Below are 17,232 nucleotides of genomic sequence, written 5' to 3' on the forward strand. Positions count from 1 at the left end.
GCTCTGCTTGGCGGCGCTAACACACTTGGGCTTTGAGAGGCGCGGGAGCTGGTGAGTGGATGTGACTTTTCACAGCCGGGCCCAAACCCAGCCAGCACTCATCCTCCGTGCAGGCCCGCCACATACCAGCCCAGGGGTGAGAGAGAGCCCAGAGGGGCCGGGGTAGGGGGAGGCATGGTATGTGCTGGTGCTGGGGGTGTGTGTGTATATGTGTGTGTGAGTGAGTAGATGTAGGGGGGTTGGAGTTGGGTGCAGGGGGTGCTCTGTATCATAACAAGGGTGTTTTAGTGTGTGTGTGTGTGTGTATGAGTGTCTGCATGTGCTTATCATCTTGAGTAAGGTTTGTGTTTACAGCTGAGTATGTTTGTGTCTTTGATGAGTGTTTTCGACATTGCGTCCTCATAATGACTTACTAATAGGTCTGTTTTCTGGGAGCGGGTCAATCACACACACACACACACATACACATACACATACACATACACATACACATACACATACACACACACACACACACACACAAACACAGGCATAACCTCAAGCTCTGCAGTGGTAGCAAAGACCCAGGTGACCCTCTAAAAATCCCCTTGGGTGAAAAAACCACTCTACCCATTCCAAAGCCCTATCACACTCAGGCCTACTATTCATTGGAGCAAGATTGAGAAAGCTCTGGATTTTTGTTTTCAATCTTGGCAAGGCCTTTCATGCTGTTATTTCAGTGATATATTTGCTCTGTCTTCCATGAATGCCGTTAGTCATTGTTGTACAAGGTCTGTATGGATAGAAATGCGATCTTATCTTAGTAGATGGGTTGAGATCATCTGATATGTGACAAGCAGGAATGTGTGGGTGTGTGTGTGTGTGTGTGTGTCTGTGTGTGTGTGTGTGTGTGTGTGTGTGTGTGTGTGTGTGTGTGTGTGTGTGTGTGTGTGTGTGTGTGTGTGTGTGTGTCTGTGTGTGTGTGTGTGTGTGTGTGTGTGTGTGTGTGTGTGTGTGTGTGTGTGTGTGTGTGTGTGCTATCTATCCAGATTCATCAAATGAGTAATTCATTGGCATTTGCAGAGATCATCTATGTCTCTTCATAGCCTAACTAACTGTAGCTAGGAATCATATGAGATAATATTCTATGTTTTATGTCGAAGTGCCCTAATGAATCACACCCTCCATAGTTCAGTGCCAGAAGCACATAAAGTAGGACAAACTCATGTCTTGAATTTTCAGGGGCCTTTTTATTTAAATTTATTTAAATGAATTACAAATTGCAAAATAAACTCTGGCCAACTACTGTTAGCTGCTACCTGTCAAGACAGTCCAGCTCGATGGCACTGGTGATGTTTACAAATGCTAATATGGCACATTAACCTGATGACTGAAGAAGATGGATGTGTTTGACATGGCCCTCTGAGCCTGGGTCTTCTTCCAGTCACTGTGAAAGAGCCACAGTCTAATGCCGCCAACCCCACACACACACACACACACACACACACACACACACACACACACACACACACATACACACACACACACACACATAAACACACACACTCCCACACTAACAAGTGTCAACTGTGCCAGAATGATCCGTATGTTGCCACTTGAATACCAATAGCAATTTCCAGGCAAAATATTTTTTTGTTCTGTTTTGTTGTTTGTATAATCCGCTTGCTGACATTTCTCCCCTGCCAAAGCCAACAATCCTGTGTAATTTTTGTGTCTGTCTGTCACAGAGGCAGGATGTCCTAGGCAAGGTGGAAACCACAAAACCTACAATAAAACTGGGGACCAAGAAATGAGATACTTACATTCATTAACAATTCAGTGGTGCTACCTATGATACCTTGAGGAATCAGTGGTGCTACCTAGGATCCTTGAGTGAAGTGGTAGGCCACCGTTATAGATGTACAAAATAGAACATAAACATATAAAAAAGGGTGAAAGTGGACTCAGGAGTGAAAGTGTCCCTCCCAGCCCTCCCTCTCTCTTTTCCCTGTCGCTCTGTTCAGCGTCGCCCAGTGGCTACCCTGTCGGTCATCGTCGCTGCTCTGTAATTACGAGGCGAGGCCATGTCATTTAGACATGCCATGCATGACACTCAGAGGGAGGAGGTCATGTGACTGGGATATGTGGTTTTCAGTGAGCTTGCAGCCTTGTGTTAAAAGCCTTGCTTTTGATTTATTTAGCCCTGCTTTTAATTTAGTATTTATCTTCCTCCTCCTCTTCTTCTCCTTCTTCTTCTTCTTCTTCTTCTTCTTCTGGAGAACCATAAGCAAGAATCGAATCCATTTTTCGAGTTAAGATGAAACCAATCTCGGATATTTCATTCCCTCTGCCAGACAGGAGATGGTTGACAAGGCGAGCGGGCTTGGGGAATCACAGGTGTTCCTACGCTCCAGTTAGGAAGCGCCTTAAGGCCCACCACGTTAGCTGCCGGCGTTATTAGACTGCGCCTTCCTCTGATCTTCGCAGGCATATTGCTGTTATTTATCATCTGACGGAGGACTGCAAAATGCCTTCATGAGCAGTGGAATGGCTAATTAAACATCTGTGTGAAAGAGAGCCTTTTTGTGCTCATTACTCCTTCAACTCTCCCCTTCTGTGTGTTTGTGTGTGTGTGTGAGTGTGTGTGTGTGTGTGTGTGTGTGTGTGTGTGTGTGTGTGTGTGTGTGTGTGTGTGTGTGTGTGTGTGGGTGGGTGGCAAGCTCGGGTCTGTGATTACTCCCAGTTTCCCAAATGGTCTGAAGGCATGGGTACAGTGGGAGCTGGCCCGGTTCGTGAGTGTGTGTGTGTGTGTGTGACTTTCTGCTTGGTGGCTGTGGTCACTCACCGGCACAGAGGGCAGAGTCAAAGAGCTGGATTGTGCGCGAGGAGGAGGGCCGCACCGTGCCGTGGCGCTGTGTAACAAACGGGGCTTTCTGCTTGGTGTGTGTCACTGGAATGAAACGTTGGCCCAGGGCGGAGCGCTAGCGTTTGGTTAGCTGGCACAGGGATCACATTCTGTTGCTACCTCTCGGCTGCCTGCTGTCTGACCCCAGATGAAAGAACAGAGAGCCAAAGCAGAGCGTATGGAGTCGATCGAGTGTCTCTACACAACAGTTAGAGCAACTTGTATGAGAAAGGCGTTTAGAACACCAAAGGTCATGGCTTCCACTCCCTTGATACCAATACTGGTTACTAATGAAAATGTATATCTTTACTATAAGTCGCCTTGGATAAATGCTAAAAGTGAATAGATGTAATTGTGCTCTCTGACGTTCTGCTGTTGGCATCAGGACATTTTACACGGCTCCTTCCCATCAAAATCCACCAGTTTGTCACGTAAATTGGTGGCTTGCATGGCATTCGTGGTTATATCAATAGCTCCATTCTCTCCGGCATCCTCAGTGTTTTGCTCTCTCCCATTTTCTCCAGTCCTCTGCGCTCACTCTCCCAGCCCTGCGTAATGCTTCCCATCTGCTGAGCTGATTCGCTTTGGAAGTCGGTGACACACAAGTTTTATGTGTGTTTTTACACCATGGAATTATGGATCAAGAATCACACTTATTTTATTAATGTCATTGTGGATGATAATTACAAAGTTAGTGTGAAAGTATCCACCGTACCCAAGATGTGTTTTGTTGGCAGTCTAATGCTGATCTCATCATATTATTGCCAATAAAGGGGCAGGTCTTGGTCTACATTTTTTAATCGTAAAAAGGAAAAATCATTTAAAGTGAGTTGATCTGTCAGACTGGACTTTATTTTGAAAAATTCTAGTCCCTTTGAGCTCTTGTTGCATTTTGAGAAAAATGCAGCAAGACTGCCCTCCAGTGGTGAAAAGTGGCACTTAGATAGAATTATTGAGGTCTTGAAAACTGCCTGTAGTGACCTCTGATATCTTATCTTACTGTTTCCCATGAAGAGCTCCCACACATTATTTTTTCAATGCTTAAATAATTCATACTATATTAGAATGCTAATGTATTAGATATTGTTGGATTGACATTTTTCCATGAATGTACATTATTCTGACATATTCTCTTTGTTTTTGCTTTGTTTCTTCACAGGCCCTTCAGATAGTGATGGGACTTCTCTGCACCATGAGGGAGAGGGGAGATTAATGAGAAGAGACAATACTGGCTCCTTTCTACCTGTATGACAGGAGGCCTCTTTAGCTGCACTCCAAAGCACAATGTCCCAGTGTCGTCCCTGGCACAGATAAGGGACCTTGCCTGCCGATCCAACTCCGTGCTGGTATCATGGCGGGAGAGATTAAGAGAACGTACGGCACCAAAGAACTGGATGCGGGGTCTAAGAAGCTCGGAGAGGGCTCAACGAGAGAGCAGTACGGCGAGAAACGTCAAAGAGGTTCTCCGGAGCCCTACTCGAATGGAACCGTGAAGTTCATAGACAAGGACCGAGAGAGCACACAGCAGCGCGAGGCCGTCATAAGGCCCCAGCAGGCGGGAAAAATAGACTTTAAGTCGCTGCAGAACCGCCCCAAGTTCACCAGCGACAGCAGGCCATGGCCCGGGGGTAAGGGCAGCCCCCAGTCACCAAGCGGCAAGAGCCGGACCCGGGACAAGGGCAAGAAATCCAGCAAGTCGGAACGCGGCAACCCGCAGCAGCTGTATCGCCTGAGCATCACCAACCCCCGCTCCAACAACCCCACAATCGGGATCGCCTACCCGCAGCAAAAGGTGTCGCCGCCCAAGAAGCTGGAGGCCAGCCGGGGGCCGTTGTCCGGCAGCTACAGGTTCCACGTGCCCAGCATCCCCGAGCGGGAGGCCGAGCTGCAGCAGGAGGAGCGGAGCTACGGCCGCTGCTTCCCGGAGGGCCCCTCCAACCTCACCTCCGCCAGCTATACCTCACAGGTGGTGGTGGGGGGCACCTCGGGAGGACCGCCTGCACCCCAGCACCCAGCCTCCACCCAGCAGCAGCAGCAGCAGCAGCAGCAGCCACCACAACAACAGCAGCAGCAGCAGCAGCAGCAGCTGCCGCTACCACAGCCACAGGGTCCTCTGGACACTAGTGGGTCACAGCCCTCTGGTCAAATGCTCTTCTCAGACTTTCAGCTGAACGGGACCGACGCGTGGCAGTCGCCGGAGAGGACGCTCGCTGGCGCCGCCTATGGGATTACAGCGCAAAAAGCCAACCTTGCGGTCGAGCCGAACAAGGCCGGCTTCATGCCCCTGTCCTTCCAGTATGGCTTTCCGCTGCTGGAGGACTCGGCCACGGACGCTTTTTCTTGTGACCAGAACCCTCCGTCACAGGACTACATGGACACTTCCTTGGCCCCTTCCGGCCAGGTGCCTCACAACCCATTTGCCTTCCAGGCCTCTGCAGAGGGACAGGAGGCAGGACAGCAGGGCAGCGGCGGTCAGTTCGGCAGCGAACAGAGCGACGACAGGCCGCCGTACCCCCTGTCCACTCAGCCGCAGCAGTACCTGCAGATCCCACACGGGCCTCCGTCTTCCATGCACTGCCCCAGGGGCGTGGGCGAGGAGACGGGCCTGGGGGAGAGCTCCGCTCCCAGTTCGGATCAGAGCAAAGGTGGCCTGGTGGACAAAACAGACGCCGCTGCCACTTCAGGGGGCAAAAGGAACTGCCACCCCAAAGACGGCGGCGCCACCACCACCGCTGCCGCCAATCAGAGGGTACTCATTCAAAACAACGTCCACCATATCAGAAACATTGCACAGGGCCCCGGCTCTCAAATGCACTTTCCTGGCAAAGCTTACAGCAGCCCCCCACTCAACGCTGTCCACATGGGCCCTGTGCCTCATGAGAAGAACATGAGCAAGAGCCACAGCCGGGCTGCACAGCCGTGGGAGGGCCCGAACAAGGCCTTTTCGCCCATGGAGCAGAACTCTCTGGCTTACTCCAACCTGCCAGAGAAATATCCCTTTCAGTGCCAGCCGGTACATGACCAGAGGCAGGGCCCAGGTAAAAACAACCGCATGACCTGGCAGCAGATAAGGTCAGCCATGCCAAACCAGAACAGGATTGAGCTCTCCAGGCAGTTGAGTAATCAGAAGCTGACGTTTGTAATCGCACCCAATGAGTGGCAGGATGAGGAAAAATTGCACAAGGCCGGTCCGCTCAAAAGTCCTGGCACCTTCCAGAACAAAAGGCCCTCTGAAGGGTACTCAAACCAAAGACAGGAGAGTGTCAAACAGACTTGTAGCACAGGGTTGCCCCCGTGTCCCTATAAAAGCAAAGCTGAGGCAAGTCACGTGCAGGCCTGTGATGCTAAGAATAAGTCGCTATACTTTGGGATGAACCAATCGATACCTGGGGCATCCACCAGAGCATGTAACTATCCTCCTATGCAGGTGCCACCCATGGGCATGATGCTTGTGCCCCCCTACGAGTCCCCCTTGCCCTCCCCCACTCAGAACCCCGCCTCTAGCAGTACGTGCTCGTCCTCTCCCACTCAGAACCCTGCCTCTAGCAGTACGTGCTCGTCCCTCTCACCTGCTTCCACGAGCCCTGTCAACAGCAGCTCTGATGATAGCCAGATCTCAAAGCCTGTTGGCCCACCACCATTCTACCATCAGCAACAGGGTAAGGCACTGACATCCACCGATCACCTCAACACAAACCATCACCATTTCCATGCGGATGCCCCGCGCAGTCTGCCCTACCCCACAGATAGACCCAAGGAGGACATGATGGGCTTTCTGCAGAACAACAGAGCACACCCAAAGTCCAGCATGGAGAGTAGCAAAGGCTGTATGGACAACTTTGGGATGGAGCACCATCCCCCACCCCCGTACTCTGCCCACCAACTACTGGCCACCTCCTTAGCTACTGCGAACCTCGACCAGTTGGATGTGTTGCTCACTTGCAAGCAGTGTGATCAAAACTTCAACAACTTGGTGTCTTTCCTTGACCATAAGCAGTACTGTGGACAGCATGCGTTTGCACAAAATGACTTCAAAGACATATCAAAAGTCGAGGACCCCAAAAAGTTCCAAATGGATCCCACCAAAGCCCTGAACTCTGGAACAGGCTTTTCTCAAATGTCACGTTGCCCGTCAGACCTGCATTTATCTCTGCTCGGGCTGAGCAAGAATGGTGAACTAATACCTGAAACAGAGGCAAAAGTTGACACCAAAGATGACCCCTTGAAATTGAACTTGTTTTCGGGGGCAACAACCCTCCTGTTTCTCTTCCTGACCTAGATATGGAGGATGCTAAATTAGACAGCCTTATCACAGAAGCTCTGAATGGACTTGGGTATCAGTCTGACAATGCAGAGATTGACAGCAGCTTTATCGATGCATTTGTGGATGATGAACTCACAACTGCCAAGTGCACGTCAAACAGGCAGACACTGAAAACCAAAGACTGTGTGATGTTTGAGAGTCGAACCAAGCATGAAGCAACCGCTAGTGAAAAGTCATACACACAAGGAAAATGTCCTTATGACTCCGACTTAGACAGCCGTAGCACTGACAGCAAGCAGACAGAAAGTAGTAATACAGAGAGTCAGAGCTTAGAACAGAGTGATGACACCAACTCCAAGGAGGAGAGCTCACCAGAGAGCCTCATTGTCTCCTCCCTAGATAAGAGCAGAGAGCATAAACAGTGGGTGAAAGAAACACGAAAGTCAGAAACGACATTAGAGGAAAGTTCAGGTAATCCTTGCTTTGTCTTATCCAAAAAGTTCTCAGAGCGCTGTGGAATTAAGAGCGTGCAGGAAAGCTCCCTGTTTGTCAAGTCATCTGTTCCTCAATCCCCGTCTGGCAACAGGACGTCCACCACGCAGAGGCTCGTGACCCGGGAGGGGAAGAGGAAAAGGACAGGTGGAGGAACGTGGAGCAAGGAGCTCATCCACAAAATCGTCCAGCAGAAGAACAAGCTGCACAAGCTCCACGTCAAAGGCACCAAAAATATGCAGTTCTCCCTGGTGATGGAGAGGCTAACCCCCACAGTGCAGACCCCCACGTTCAGGGAATACGACTACGTGTCTGACTCTGACGAAGACTGTGAGCCTCTGAAGATCGCCGGGAAAGGCCGCCTCAGCCAGAGCATCCGCTGCAAGTACACATACACCAAAGAATGCAAGGGCAGAGCGAGGAGTGAGAAAAGCCGAGACCTCCCGTGGAAGCAGGATAAAAACGACTGTTTTGAGTCCAAAAGGCGGAATGATGTGTCTCTGTCCCCCGTGAAAGAGAGGCTGAGGCGGCGGAGTAGCAGGTCTTCCACCAGCAGTGAGCTCAGCACCTCTGTGAGCCTCTCCAGCGACGGCATCAGCAGCCCCAAGAGCACTGATCGCACGGACTCGGACAGCGAGAGAAAAGTCGATGTGAAGCGGAAGGACTCGGACTGTTTTGAGCAGAACGGGCTCGAGCGGTCACCACACAGGGTGCGCCGAGAGTCCAACACTTCCCTGGCATTGTCCTTCTCCAAAAACACCAAGCGCTACAGCACAGAGAAGATTCTCCTCTCTGCCAACAAAGAGGACTCGACGACCACCACGAAATGCTCGAACAGTAGCAGCAGGAACACGGAAATTGTGTCGGAACTCACAAAGACCAGGAGCGTTTTTAGATTCAAGAGCACAGAGGTGTCCGCTGCGGGCCAAGGAGGACCGCTTCAGCTGTGAGACTGGCATCATGGCGAGAACGGAAGAGTCCACATGTCACACGAAAGAGAGTCACAAAACCAGCTCCAGCTCTAAACTCTATTCATCGGAGGTACTGAGCAACAAGGAGTTAAACAGTAACAGCAAGCAAAAGAAAGATGACAGTTCATCGAAAGTGAAACCATCTCACAAAAGAAAAGCTGAAAGTGTCAGTCATGCCGCACTGCAACATTCAGACACCCCGACAATTGAGTTTGACAAGCTTACTGATGGTGTGCATGGTGACAGCAAAGAGCCGACAAACTTCCACACTGATCTGGTGAAAAAGCCCCCATCACTGTGCAATGTGCTGATGGATGAAGTGTGTTTGTCCCCCACCAATTTACAAGATGTTGCTGTGCAGAAAGACTCTATGAGACACAGCCTCATGCCTTGTCCATTAGAACAGGAGCAGAGTTTGTTAAAATCTCCTCTCTCATTTGACACGTCATCCATGTTTGGAGACCTCACAGTCGGTGCCTTTGACAACAACCTATATCCAGACATACAGCTGAATAAAGACAGCTTTAGTCCACTGGAGCCCAGCAGTGACAAAAAGGAAATGTTTGAGTCCTCCTTTTCTCCTTTCCTGGAGCAAAGAGACTGGGGCTTAATGGTGGATGTCACTCCAGAGCTACCAGACGAGATCTCCCAGTACAAAGACGACTCCGATGCGGAGAGTGAGAAAAAGAGCAGTTTTGGCACAGTGCCGTTTTCTCTGCCAGACAAGATCATGAACTACAGCACGGGCCTGAGCAATTGTGTGTCCGAGGACGAGCTGGAGATCAAGCGAATTGTCACCGAGCTGGAGAGCCAGTTGCAGACAAACAAGCTCAGCACTTCGTCGCTGCTCGAGGAGGAGCTCCCGAAACAGCTGACCATGAGCAAATTCTCACCCCTGCGGCTAGACCAGGAAACTGATAATGAGCAGGGCGCTCTCGAGGTGGACTGCGCTGGTGAGAGTTTAGCACTGACAGCACCAAACATGCCAGTGGATCCCCACTCTGAGGGATTCTCCGAGCCTGAGATGCCCTGGGCTAGTCCTCTTCAGTTTGGGTTGGTGGAGACGCAGCACTGCCTCCACACCCCGACACACTCCATCACACACACTCACGACACTCAGAGTGACAAAGTCGGCACCGGTGGTGACATATCCGTGGCAGAGAGAGAGGACCACCCAGGTACACCTCATAAATCAGAAGGTGACAGTGACGTCAAGAGCCTGCACACAGACAAATCCGAGGAGATGCTCGAGAATGAAATGTACAAGGAAAATCTTATGAAAAGTCTGGAAGTCATTTCAGACTCCATCTTTAAGAAGGATCCTCTGCCACTGCCACTGTCGGAATCTAAACTTTTACAGTCAAGCCCAGAGCACTCTCAGAGCAGCTGCCAAGAAGCTAATGATGATTTAATGGGAAATGATACTCTATCTGACGCAGAAGAAACGAGGTTAGACAAACAGTCTGAGGCTCTGTATGCTTCTCCTCGGTCTGTGAGTGCAGGCTGTGAAATGGCAGAAGAGGTAGACACAATAAAATTCAACGACTCCTCAGAGAATCCAGTCACCCAAAATAACACTAATGCCACAGAAAGCTCTCAGATGGAGCCATTTCATGTCTTGGCGTCACAGTTACATGATCCTCAAAACCCTGTGGAAATATGTGAGGAGCTCCAGAGCAAAGCTCTTAAGAGACATCGAGACTCCTCAGAGTCCCCAGAATTATTGTTTCCCACCACTCTACAATATGAGCGAGAGCGGTCAAAGGACTGCAATTGGGCAAGCAGACAGCTGGAGCAGGAAGAAATGGAAATGAATTCCAATATAAAGTCTGATCAGACAGGGACAGAAGAGACATCCAAAGAGTCAAAGGTCTCTCAGCCTTGCCATGGCAAACCATCAGTTGATGAGGCAGAGGAAAAGGGTAAAGAATGTGTAGAAGAGGGCTGTTTGACAGCTCATGAACTGAAAGAATCTGAAAGAGTTGTGGAAGAAGATGGGATCAAAAACACAGCAGTTCATCCAGCATGCAGCGCCTCCCGAGAGGGTGAGGAGTCAAGTAAAACAGAGAACATTACTGAGGAGCACCTTAGCACACAGATGATTGAAGCAGCTGCAGAAAGCACTTGCCATGCCTCACCTCAGATTAGTGTTACTGAGCACTTCTCTCATGCTCATGCAAGCCATGTGGACCCAATTAAGGACACTGATATGGACACTGGTGAGGGGATTACCTCAGACCTGCCTGACCAAATCACAGAGGAGCCAGGGTACCGAGACATCCTGGTTGAGCCCACCCTGACCATAGCTACATCACCCTTAACCCCTGCTTGTACTGATGACACTCACGAGGAGGAGCAGAACAAGCATTTAGCCATACCTCCACTTAGCCCCTGTTTACCATCCCCACCACACGGAAGCCCTGCTTTGCATATGAAGGACACTGAGCTGAAAACAAAATGGCAGGATGACAGTCAGCCAACCGGAGACACAGAGGTGCCCAGAGAGGAGCAAAATGAGTTGAATTGCATAAAAGAGACGCTCATCAGTGAGCCACCACCAGCAGCAGCTGTAGGGCTGGATCACCCCTGTGTCCCCCATTTGGAATTTGAAATGACCAAGAGTGAAATGTCTATATCTGACACAATGGTCTGTAATTCCATTGTATCTGTCAACTCTAACCTCACTGTTCCCTCTCCAACAGAAACATTCCCAAGCAAAGACTCTGTTTATGATTTCAAACTAAGCCCCCTGAGTTATAAAGAAGTTTCCGATAATCAAGAGCACTTTCACTATAATTTCACCTCACTCCCATCGGAAAAAGAAATGGTTGAGTACTCATGTATAAAAACAAGTCCAAAATCTGATGATAATCAAAATAATACTGATTTGCTATTACCATCAAATGAGCTCAGCACAGGACATGATGACCAGGAACTTAAACTGTCGACTGATTCAAACAAACTAGAAGCACTGAGCATGCCAGCTATTTCTATACAAAAGAGCCACATTGAAGATAATGACAATTGCTCATACAGTGATGTGACTTGCAGTCGACAACAAGAATGCATCTCTACAAATAAAATGCATGTCAGCAAGATGGAGAACTGCCATGTGGCTCTTGAGACAATTGATTTCATGGATTTCCACCTGGGACTACTGAAAAAAACAGATGGAGAGAGCTTTGACATATTAACGATTCCTACTGAAGACGTGTCCTTCACCATGAGAGCAAACAATGCTGTGTCCACTGTTGAGAAACTTCTCCAAGGCCAGGGAGAGACTGCCACAAAACCTTCAACATCAGCACCACCAACTCAAACAGAAGAGGGACTTGTTACAAAGCATGCCGAGGCAAAACCCTCCCCAAAAAAGAATAACGCCAGCCACCCCGGCCAAGGAAACTTTCAGTGTGAGATTTGCTCAATGTACCTCCGCACTCTGCCAGGACTGAAGAGACACAAAGCCATGAAACATGTGGTGAGAACAAATGTGAGTGTATCCATGACCAGTAACACATCAATTTATCAAACACCAGTGCCTCTCCAGAAAGACGCTCAGCCACTTATAAACATGCACAGCCTGCAAACACAGGGAAATGCAATGTCGATTAATGTGGATGAGCCAGTTTCGATGTTAGAAAGCACTGCGAGTGAGCCAGACTCCTCAGCAGAGCCTAACCATAAAGAGAAGAAAAGACATCCGGCAACGGAAAAGACTAGAAAAAATGGCAAAGCGTGGAAAAACAAAAACAGTGAAGTCGGTGGTGAGAGTTATCCATTTAACATTGTGAAAGCTGACCCTTTCCCCGAGGAGTTGCTGTCCATGCTGGACACAGACATACTGCATTCCATACCCCCTGAGTTCCCACCTGTGTCCCAGCAAGGATGCTGTCCACTCCCTGAAAAGACAAATACAACCAGTAGCCATGAAGGATCTGAAGTGGCCGGCCCAGAGAAACTTACTGTGGAGACTGACATTAATGACCATAAGTTCACCACATCTCCCACAGACTCATTTCATATTCAAGAGCAGGATCTAATGGCCTCAAACACCCCAGAAGAAGCAGGCACCAGTGCAGCAAAGGAAGGGATTGTTAGGGACTTTGAGATGAGTGGGGAGCACGAATCATGCAACATGAAAACAATAGCATATGCACAGACTGCATCCTTGGGGCAAAAAAGCATGAATACAGAGCTGGAGCAAAAATCGGAGGTGGAGATCAAGAGTGAAAGCAGTAATGAGCCCAGAGAAGACGCCGACCCACTCACATGTTCTTTTAAAGAAACCCCAGCTAGTCCCTCTGGTCTTGGACCGGACCTTAACGCCCTTCTTGACGATGAGAGTACATTCTCACAGTTATTCCCTCGGACTGAAGAAATGAAAAGAAAAAAGTGTCCAAGGGTGTACGGCAAGAGCAATAAAAAGCAAAAAGTAGCCTCAAATGTGCCAGCTGTTCAGGACTATCCTCCTGCTGACATGTTTCTTGACAGGAGAGAGGACTATAAGGAAAGTAAAACTGACAAAATGTTTGTGAATAATATCAACGCTCCTGAATATGATATGATGACTATTGATGATGCAATCATATTAGACATGTGTCACAAAGGCGTGATGAAAGGTTCTGCAGAAAAAGATTGTCATAGTGACAGTGTGACAAACGAAAAGGGCTATGATGAGACCGCAGACCATGGTATAAACACATTCTTGTGCCCGACAGAGGACATCATCAGTAAGGTCCCGGTGCCCTTGGGGCCCCTAAATCCTGTTGCTGACACGGATCCCCTGGTCTCTCCAGACGTCGAGTTGTGCAAATCAGAACTCACGGATACTTACCCTGGTGCTCCTCCCTGTGTTCAGGAAAACGTTTCACATTTGCCCAGCATTGACATTCAGAACCTCAACACCACATTCCAACTTCCGGAAATTCAGTTTTTTGAACCTGGCAAAGACATCTCGATAGTTGGGAGCATCATCAGTGAAGACGATGTGTTGCAGAGTCTTCCCACCGAGAGCGAAAAACCTGCGAAGAAGCCTGCGGAGCGAAGGGGCAGAAAACGTGGCGAGGCTGGACTGAAGCCCAAGGACAAACAGTACAAGTGCAAAGTCTGCTTCACATGGTTCCTCACCTTAGGCGAGCTCAACTTCCACAAGCTCTCCCACAATCCATCACCACCGCCCACCTGCTACATGTGCGTCCAGCGCAAGTTCAGCTCCCGTGAGCAACTGCGTGACCACCTGAGGGAGAAGCACGCCAAGAACAAGGCGGGCGTGTGGGCCTGTGGCATGTGCCTGAAGGAGATATCGGACGTGTGGATGTACAACGAACACCTGCGCGAGCACGCCACCCAGTTCGCCCGCAAGGGCCAGACCCAGAGCTCCCTCCTGGACATGCCCGGCTGCTTCATGCAGGAGAACGCAGTGAAGAACTTCATCACCTCCATCATGCAGCACCAGCCCAGCAAGTCCAGCAGAGGAGACAAGTCGTCCTCCAGGGAGGACAGGAGAGCCACGCCGGACGCAGCTGGGCAAGAAACCAAGACAGATGATGACAGCGAGCCCATCGTGACCAAGACCAAGGGCAGTGGCGGGGGCAGCAAGCACAGCACTTTCACTCCGCTCGAGGTCCTAAAGGCTGAGATTGCCCCGAAGAATGTCGAAATGCATCCCAACTGCAAAGACCCCTCCAGAGACTGCCACCACTGTGGCAAACAGTTCCCGAAGCCGTTCAAGCTACAGCGACATCTGGTGGTGCACAGCTTGCAGAAGATCTTCCTCTGCAACAAATGCCCCGTCTCCTACCAGGAGGCCAAGGAGCTTAAGGACCACCTGAAGAACGAGCACGAGGAGCTCGACGAGTCTGACTCCAAACACACCACTCTGTACACCTGTGAGCTGTGCGCCGACGTGATGCATGTGATCAAAAAGTCCTTCATATGCAGCACGTGCAACTACATCTTCTCCAAGAAGGAGCAATTCGACCGCCACATGGAGAAGCATCTGGCTGGGGGAAACAAAATCTTCAAGTTCAGAGGGGTCCTACGCCCTTGCAAAATGGCCGCGTCCAAAGATGACAGCTTCAACTCACCTCCAAGCAAGAAGAGAAAGATCCTACCGGAAAGCCTGCAGGAAAATAGCTCTGACAGTGGCATTGCCAGCGTTGCTTCTTGCCACCTAGGTCAGAGTGTGGAGTTGGAGGCTCTGAAATCTTCAATGACTGAGCCTATGCAGTGCAGTGATGACAATGAGCACCAGACCGAGACGAGCGACACAGACGTTAAGACGGAGGACGAGATTCTTGACGAACTCAAACAGTGTCAGTTCAATGTAGACTCTGCAGTCCAAACCTCCCCCCCGAAAGCTATACCAAAGACGGAGGAGAGTGACGACCTTTCCCACGTTGAACCTGCCCAAGAGACAAAGAACAATGGCAAAGACGTTAAGTGTATGACAGTCAACTGTGACGTCAAGGAAGAAGATGACCCTCTTGCCAGCCCAAAACAACTCGTTTCACCCGCAAGTGTTACAGGAGACGAGAGAGATTGCACAAGCAAACCTAATCAGTGTTTTTCAGAAGCAAATATCCATGAGAGCTTAAAAGAGGAAGATCACAACAAGAGAGGAGGAGAATCTTCTCCTGGGAGCCTGGACAAGTCACGCGCTGCTGATCTGCCCCACAAAGAGCCCCTGTCTTACTGCCCCAAGCTGCCAGAACAAATGAGACAAGAGAAAGCTAAAGACCACCCTGTCCTCACCGCCACCTGTGACGCTGAGGGAAAAGATCCTCCATCTACAAGTGACACTGACCAATTTGTTAGTCCTCAGATGAAGGAGAAAGCAGGTTCCAGAGCAGCTGAGAACCGCAAGCACAGTCCCGGAGCCAGCCCATGGGCATTGTCTTCTGGAACCGCAGAAGTGTCGCCAGTCCCTCATGCCAAGGCCACTCCCTTGACCTCGTCATCCAACGAAGAAAAGGAGTCGACAAGGCCGCATAAAAAAAGGAAAGAGCCGAAAGTGACATACAGCTCACAGAAGACATCCTCAACGGTTGCACGGGAGAATCTCGGCATCGACTCGAGGGCGAAAAAGAAGTTCCGTCTGAGCAAAGCTGAACTCCCTTCAGGCCTGAGAAAGCCAGAGGCCCCAGGTGACTATCCCGTGCTCTCGTCTGTGAAGGACGATATTGTCAGCAACAAGATTGTCTCCAAGCACAGGTCAGGGACTCTTGGCCTGCAACTCAAAAAGGGCTCCCTCGACAATTATCCACCAAAGAAGACCGAGATTGTACGACATTTAAATGTGGAGTTCAAAGGGAAGAGGTTAGGTCCTGGCCGGCCTGTCCAGTCTCCCACTTCCAAAGTGTCAGTGCCATCAATTAACAATTCCTTGAACAAGTCCAAGCCTAAAGCAGGGGTCAGATCTGTGGACACACACTCCTACCGCACTGCAGAGTCACAGAATAACCTCCTGAGCCAGTTATTTGGCCAGAAACTCACTAGCTTTAAGATTCCTTTAAGGAAGGACACTTCTGAATCAATAAACTGAGGGAGAGCATTCTGAGTGAGCTGGAGACACCAGAAAGTGGTGGACGAGACTGTACTGGGGAAACGTTCCCGACTCTCCCCTCAGTGATAACGTTTTCACTTTTTATTTAGTCACTTTATTTCTTTTTTATCTTCATTTGTTTGTAAATGTAACTGTTGCATTAATGTGAGGACCAATTGAAAAGACGAGTTTATGAAATATAAAATATTTTTGAAAGGACTTCCCTTTCCTCTGAAGTTTGACATTATCTTTTTAAGAGAGACTTTATTTCATTTACAAAAAAAAGAAAAGAAAAAAATATTACTTGAAAATAAACTGAAAATATTTTTGTTAAATAATGCATGACAGTATGACCTTCTTTTTCTTTTGGGAGAATAGGACCAAAGGACTCTGCAAAATAATATGGACCATGGCAAAGCATCTTTGTTTATGCTTTAGAGACTTACTGCTTTTATTTCCTTTTGCTTCACTGTACTGCAGTGACATTCTTTGTATTGGCTTTTGTATAACATTAACTGGTGCTATTCTATGTTGTACTGTAATGTGAACACAAATGTCGTCCATTGGAACAGAAAAGGTCACAACTTCCTTTCTCTTCATCCCACATGCTGGTATTCTAGGTCCTGCACAAAAATAATATGCAAGAAGGAATTACTGTTGATAATAACAAATTGTGCATTTCTTTTTTAAGTGTTTATCTGGCTTCTTGGAAAGGGTATTATTAACTGTTTAACCATTTGCATGAGATCACATCTGTCGAACTCAGGTGCTAGCAAGCCCTTATCTGAAAGCTCTCCAGTGCACTGATGTTTCTGCACAGAAAAACCCCACACCATCATCTGTCTGTCCTGCAGCTGGTTAGGACGCCTATTTACTAGATTCCAAAAAGGTGCTTTATCTTGTTTATATGTATCTTAACTTTGTATAATATTGTAGGTAGTTTATTTCTTGTGCAATGCGTAATGTCAAAAGTTTATTTTAATAATATGCAACAGAGTCGAAGAATAAGAAGAAAGGGAATTTATGATTGGCATTAAAGTGCTTTACCAAGTGCCTCATAAACTGGTTATTGAAAGTC

General features: G+C 48.8%; 1 protein-coding gene across 1 annotated transcript in view; it reads left to right on the top strand.

The window, feature by feature from the left end:
• The window catches only part of LOC125303367 (zinc finger protein 469), a 61,355-nt gene extending 44,123 nt beyond the window's left edge, over positions 1–17,232 (top strand). The window contains 3 exon segments of the mRNA XM_048257105.1: positions 4,044–7,137; positions 7,140–8,597; positions 8,599–17,232. Of these exon segments, the coding sequence (XP_048113062.1) occupies positions 4,236–7,137; positions 7,140–8,597; positions 8,599–16,154 (11,916 nt within the window). The 5' untranslated portion in view covers positions 4,044–4,235 and the 3' untranslated portion in view covers positions 16,155–17,232.

Source organism: Alosa alosa, chromosome 11 (assembly GCF_017589495.1).
Source record: "Alosa alosa isolate M-15738 ecotype Scorff River chromosome 11, AALO_Geno_1.1, whole genome shotgun sequence".
Lineage (NCBI taxonomy): Eukaryota > Metazoa > Chordata > Actinopteri > Clupeiformes > Clupeidae > Alosa > Alosa alosa.